At 35.8% G+C, this 7,166-nt stretch overlaps 1 protein-coding gene across 1 annotated transcript in view; it reads right to left on the bottom strand.

Annotated features, from left to right (window-relative positions):
- Positions 1-709, bottom strand: part of LOC113235724 (serine--pyruvate aminotransferase, mitochondrial) — a 13,299-nt gene extending 12,590 nt beyond the window's left edge. Inside the window, exons 1-2 of the mRNA XM_026471594.1 lie at positions 536-709; positions 187-379 (exon numbers count right to left, since the gene is read on the bottom strand). Coding sequence (XP_026327379.1) covers positions 187-379; positions 536-694 — 352 coding nt within the window. The 5' untranslated portion in view covers positions 695-709. The remainder of the gene's footprint in view (positions 1-186; positions 380-535) is intronic.
- Between the last annotated feature and the right edge of the window lie 6,457 nt (positions 710-7,166).

Genomic DNA, 7,166 nt, shown 5'->3' with positions numbered 1-7,166 from the left:
TGTGTGTGTGTGTGTGTGTGTGTGTGTGTGTGTGTGTGTGTGTGTGTCTCTGTGTGTGTGTGTGTGTGCGCGTGCGCGTGCGTGTGTATGTGTGGCATGCGAACGGGAGTGTGAGTGTATGTGTGCTTGTGTGACAAGATTACGAAATTTAATAGCATTAAGCAAAATATGTATGTCGACCCTTACCGAATCTGTTTGCCATGTCACGAGCTCTTTCATCCCATATGCCTCTGGTGGCTATGAGCAATGTCTCCCCAGGGGCCACAGTGTTCGAGATGATTGTGTCCATACCAGCGTGTCCTGATCCACTAACGGCTAGCACCAATTTGCTTCTTGTTTGAAAGAGGTATTGGATACCAGCACGGATCTCATCGAAGACCTATAAAGATTTAAAAAATATTCATAAAAAATATTATTTTCTTGGATTCTACTTTAAATATTCAATCCTTACACATTTGTTGTCCAACCTTATAGGGTCTGGCCTTAGTTACTTGAACTAGTAAATTCTATAAATGTGTATAGTAAAATCACTTACATTAAATAGCTCATCGCAAACTGGAGACACGACAGGTTTCTGCATAGCTTCGAAGACTGATGGGTGAACGTCACACGGCCCAGGACCACACAGCAACGGCTTCTTAAACTTTCGGTCTTCGATTTTGGGTGGAGTCACTATCATGTGGTTGGCGTACATCTTGATTGATTACTATCTGAAACAGTATTCTATATAAAAAGACTTTCCAATAACCAGTTGTTGTTGAATAACCTGTAAAAATCCCTTTCTCACTGCACCCGTAAGGTCTTAATTTAATAGAGAATTAGTTCATCCAGTGCAAGACACTAAATTCCTTTCGAACCAATCGTAATTAAATATCCGTAATGTATAATATACTTAAGTGCGCATATTTACGTAAGCTAGGATGAAATAGATTTTTATATGATGACCACCACACCACACTGATTTAAGATTGTAATTCCATTATTTTTATATCAAGTGTTGGGACGAACAAGCAATGCTCCTCGTGGTAAGCGACACTTCTGTTTTGCAGTGCCACTCAGAATTTTAATTCGCAAAGATCTAAGGAGCACGGCCGCTGCTCCCGTCACCCTAAGACGTAAGTAGACAAGTCCCATGTGCATGTTTTTCACCAGCACCCTTACACTACAAAACCGGAACGCAGTAATGTGAGCATTGCTGCTTGGCGGCTGAATAGGTAAAGTGGTAGTACTTTTCTGGAGAAATCTTTCACAAGCAGCTCTACTGTTATTAAATGGATACTGTATATAATGTATGTGTGTATATGATGTATATAACGACTCATTTCTTTTTCGATGGCATTTGTGATGTAAAATTTTATAAATTACAAAACCAAATTTTCAACGGACATCAAAAAAGTAACTTAGCGAAACAGCGGTTATAAGAATAGAATAGTATACGTTTATTTGCCAGAACACAGTAAATACATAGGTCTTAAATAAAATTAGATACATTGTTTTCAACCTTCAAGCAGACGTGCAAATATTAATGGCATTTAATGTTTAATTAATGTAATGAATTTGAAAATTCTAAGTATTCTTTATTACTATAGAAGCAATGTGTCAAAAGCGTGATAAGCGTGAAATTTGACAAAAATGTCAATTGTAATTTAAAAGTATGTCCTTGTAACAATTTAATTTTCTTTGGTAATTTATTGTAAATAATTATACACATGTTGAAACAGTTATTCTTATAAATTACTTTATGGCAACGAGGTTGGTATAAAAGATTCATAATTTTTGCTCTAGTTTGCCTTTGATTGACTTCACCACGTGTTTTAAAATATTGAGGATGAGAGTTGAGAAGATAAACTTATAGTAACTACACAGTTGTCACTTTTGATAAACGAAGTGATTTAAGATGAAATTGAGAGTTGTCTTAGATTTTAAGTTAAGTCTCGTAATTTTCAACTGAGTTAGTACCTAACTAATTTCCATCGTTTTGTCAGACATGTGTCAAAGGTGACTACTACTGCTATGATTTCAGGATAACTAGTCAAACTACAAAAAGAGAAAAGAGAACGACTGATTTTAAGTGTCAAGGTATAAATCATACTAAATTTACTGTGTTTAATTATTGCAATGCGGATGCCAGCTAGAAGCTACGTGTCAAGTGAAAATATCCACTGTGACCGATTTTCGAAGCTGGGGCCGTGAAGTTTGGTTACGGGAATCGGGTTAATGTTTAGATTTAGTGCTAATAGGGTGGTTGTAAATTCGCTGCAATGTTCCAGCGCTATCGGATGGCACATTTGGCAAGTGTGCGTCGCTTCGGGCGTCCGCTGCTTGCCAGTTGCCAGCCATATACGAGTGTTTGTTCCACTAGGTATCGCTCGCTGGTAACTCAGTGGCTTAACAATTGTTTTACATGCCAATTTAGCTTTATTATACAACTGTGAGTTTACTGATAGCACAGTTTTAAATGACTTTTGTAAAAGATACATATTTGGATTTTAATAACAAGTGCAGCTAGCGTAACCCATTTAGGTAAGTGCCTTAAGTATACATTAATGGAAAACTGTTGTCAGTACAATCAAGTCTTATTTATTATGTATATTTGCTTATACAATAAAATTCTTATCTTAGTATGGTCCAATTATTAACATACGTAATGCATAACATAGTATCATCAAATAAGACTCAGGAAAACGCTTTGAGTAACGTGGATAGAAACTGTCCGATAAAGGGGTCAGAGTCGTAGGTCGTATGGGCTGTATTGCGATATAGCGTGTGCGAGATAAGAGTTTATACAGAGGATTGAGACGTGACGAAGATCGAACCAGCTCAATATTGGCCCGACAAATTGATTCGATTCCCTGAGCGAGTGCCGGCTCTGTCCCGACGGACAAAGAGGCGAGTGAGCTGCAGACAGGCACGTATTCAGGAGATTGGGGCTGCAGCTGGACTTGAATAGCGAATAGAGGCTTTGAAGGCTTAATGTAATGTAATTTTGTGTAAGGAATCGGAGCGGTTCAATGCATTTGATTTCCCTAATGCAGTTTTAGTATTCTACGTGCTTTGCTACCGTTTGCCTTTCGCAGTTTTTGCGTTTTTAATCTTGTTTAGTTCATTTTCTTTTCAATTACTTTATCTGGCTTGTCATTAGCGTGGTTAATAAACTACCTATAGTCGGGTACAGATAGAAATTTAGAAGTTTTCTTACGCTTTTTAAATGGGTGTTTAGCAAAACGATTTTTTGGCCTAAACATTTTGTTCGGTATAAATTTATACAAAAAGCAGCGATATATTAAGAACGTAGTAAGTACAATCATTTAAAATATGAACTAACACTTACCAAGAAATGGAAACTTCGTGTTGAAGTGTCATGTTGTACTTAAAGTTAAATAACAGAACAACGAACGGTGTGTAATCTGAATCACACTTTTTGAGTTATACCTACTTGATAAATTAGTATCTCTATAAAAAACAGAATAAACTAGATTTTTCCGGATATTAATGACCATAATTAGATTGGCATTTATTTACATAACGTTCAAGTTACATGTTTACAAAAGCATTTACCGATCAAGTCTTTCAGGGGTATAAGCGTGTGTCAATGCGCTTTTAAGAGAAACTGCCACGTACTCTTCAACATATAAAATAAACGGGAACAGAAAGAGGAACACAAAATCTGGTTCCGTATCTGTCCTACGTCGAAGGCTTGCAAATAAGACGCAGACCCAAGTGAGCTCCGTCGTCAGGTCAACCGTGAAATTCAGACTTTTCAACAAAATTCAATAATAAAATTATAAATTATTATGCAAAGTAGAATATATTGACTCATCCGTAGAACAAAGAACTACGTGCAAGATGCTGCTTATTTTCGGGACATTGTACATTTCGTTTGTTCGACGGTTGTTCGATTTTATATTTCCGAAACGAAATAATAAATACATAAAAAATCTGAAATCTGAAAACACTTTTATATAGGTCTTTCAATAAGGAGATTTTGTTTTAACCTCTTTTCGCTGTATAATCACATCGCACTTTGTTCTTTGGATGAGTCGTATTATGGGATGATATCTAGTATATCACATTTTTGTTCTTGCGAGATTAATACGATTTTTCGCCACGCATGTTTCCCAGTGGCAAGCAGATACCAGAAATCGCTACTAGCTACGGTCCTGGCGTACTTAATTCGGCGTACGTATATCAATATGTACGCTCGCCTATAGATAGTAATAATCTTGGCCTGGTCTTTATTATCAAGAGAAGCTAGCGAGCTACCTACAATCGAAGTTTAATACTATTTTAAATGACTCTCACTTAGACATGTAGATCTAGAAATTAATGTCCGAGGTCTTTTTCAGTTTCCCGTAGAACCCAACCTTATGTAATAATAACGCACACACTCAACATGGCCCCGCACTAGGGAAACCCTGTGTCGCGGGTGCCATGGACATACGCATAGACAACCACAAATTACACCCACGAGACAAATAAATGTAGGCCATACAAATATTTCTCCCGGCCCGGCAATCGCACCTGGGTGCCTCTACCTGATAGTCCGGCATGGTAACCGTTCGACTATAGAGGCAGTTAAATTTGCAAAATACTAGAACATTGTTATAATTATTAATACAAAGATCGAACAGAAAGAAAAATTCCTTCGATCCGGCTGGACTCGAACAACGATTTTTTTTTTTGTATCATACCAAGTGATGGGACGAACAAGTCGCGCGCTTGGTGGTAAGCGACACGCCTATTCATAATAGTTGCAGCGCCACTTAGAGCTTTTAATCGTAAAGATCTTAGAGGCACTGCCACTGCCCGTCACCCTGAGACATAAGTTGACAAGTCCCATGTACCTGTAATTTCTTCAAAACACGAACCAGACCTTACGAATTTCTCCATGTGCTGGTTCTCTTCTCTCTTTCTTTATTTTTGGTTTTTACGACTTTTTTGCCGTAGCGCCATCTATCACCGAAAGTATTACTAATTATAACAAACTAATGGAGTAAATTCACAACAATAATAGAATATCATGGTACTAAAAGAACATTGTCTTAGATTTTTTTAAACATTAATAGCGATTTAGAAAAAAATGCATATTCTTAAAATATTTTGCAATATAAAAATTTGATCTTCGGTAAATTGAAAGTAAGGCAGTAAAATTAACAGTTTTTGTAATTCTAGTTCAGAGTAGGGTTTACATTAACATTAGACATTAGAGTTCTTAGGTTTTCGCGATTGTTACACATGGAAAATGAAACTATTTTTCCGGATTTAAATCGCGTACATTTGTTTGTTCAAACAAACCAACGTTTACGCGATTTAGATCCGGTAAAATAGTTTCATTTCGTATTAGGCATTAGGTTGATGACTAGAATCATCTCAGTCAGCCATGACCATGGGACTTGAAAATAGCCAGAAATGTTTGAAAAAACAAATACACGCGATTTCGATCCGAAAATACTTTCATTTCTCATAAATAGTGAAATCCCTGTATATGATTTTAATTAATAACAAACAAAGGAATGGCTAACGTGGCCGCGCGGTGTAGTAGATAAATTCTTAATTTGCAGGGCTAGCACGATAAGGCGCGACTTGAGCGAGAGCGATATCAATGTGCGAATAGCAGTGTCTCGCTCTTTATGTCGCTCTCGCGCTAGTCGCGCCCTATCGTGCTAGCCCTACTGGTTTAAGGTTTTTAAATAACTATAACTTTTTTATTCAAAATCCGACCTAAAAAGGTTGTGGTATTACTATACCACATATTTTTTTTATATTATCTATTTGCCAAGTTTTATTGAAATCGGTTAACGGAAAGTGGGCGAAATCCAATCAACCGGATTCATTCCCTAATTTGCCACCCTTAGAGGCAGTATAATTTTTTCAAATTTGAATGATACCACTACTCAAACACCAGCTTTCCAACAAAAAAAGAATCATCGAAATCGGTTCACAAATATAGGAGTAATCGTGTAACATACACACACACATACATAAAAAAAAATCGACTATATTTTTTTATACTCTAAACCACAAATGTCTGTGTTCTATACTAATTTGCGTACGACTCACTTATCCAGATTCACTATTATGTAAATTAGTTAAACACGTTTTTATGTATAGTGTTAAAAAAGTATATTTGTGCTATATTAAAATGAACTATATTTTGTACTTGCATGTATTTTCTTACCTCTATAATAATTCACGTGACAGGCAAAATTATTTATATTATTATATTACGTATGGTAATTTTTGATAGGTATGCATTTGTAAATAGCTAGGCTGTCTAAGTATTAAAACTTGGTATAATATATTAATACTGATTGTCATCATGTTAATATAAAATTTTTACGACAATGTACTAGAGAGGCTGTGTATGAAAACGCCCAATCGAAAAGACTACTAAATATGCTATTAAGGGGACTAAACTTTTAAGTAGGAAATAATAAGCGAAAAAGAATAAAAAACTTACATATTTTTTATTTTAACAGAAATTCACTCTCTCACTTAACTCTCGACTTCACGAAAAAGAAATTATGTGCGCGATTTGTTTAGACAATAACGTAGCAAACCGTTTGCCTCGGATGATTACCATACTCTGACGAAAAGAATCTTACATAGAATTCAACACAGCATTGATAAGATGTCCGCAGCTCGCGTTGTGTTGATAGTGGAATTGTTTGTTATGCTATAGGAGGATTATGTTTATACTGATTTAAGAGAATTGTTTTACTGAGGTCGTACGGCGAGTTAGATATTTTATAATATTTAAGTCATTTGGGATCATTTCTGTGGGTAATATTTATATTTCGCTATCTTACTCACATTTAAATAATGTCATAGATTTCGAAATAAAACCTTTTATATAAGGATATAATTATTTTTTTAGGTTTATCAAAACGTAATTAATAGATTCATATTAACCTGTCACGCGTCCTAGAGATGCACGGTATCTCAAACGATTTTGACAAAAAAAACTTAGAATGATTTTTTTACAATTTTTTTTAATGGTAGATGAAAACACAGCTAGCGTTAGAGACACTGTGTGTACAATTAGATTCACCACCGCCGCCATCACAAAAAATGCCCTCTCCGTAATTGTAGTTGAATTTGTATCATTTTAGTAATTTTGTGTAGAGGGAAGGTGGGAGAATTAACTGCTTGAAAACAAAATCAAC

Source organism: Hyposmocoma kahamanoa, unplaced genomic scaffold, assembly GCF_003589595.1.
Source record: "Hyposmocoma kahamanoa isolate Upper Pololo Valley unplaced genomic scaffold, ASM358959v1 88, whole genome shotgun sequence".
Classification (NCBI taxonomy): Eukaryota; Metazoa; Arthropoda; class Insecta; order Lepidoptera; family Cosmopterigidae; genus Hyposmocoma; species Hyposmocoma kahamanoa.
The sequence above is the reverse complement of the archived record's forward strand: the minus strand, read 5'-3'. Positions and strand labels throughout refer to the sequence as shown.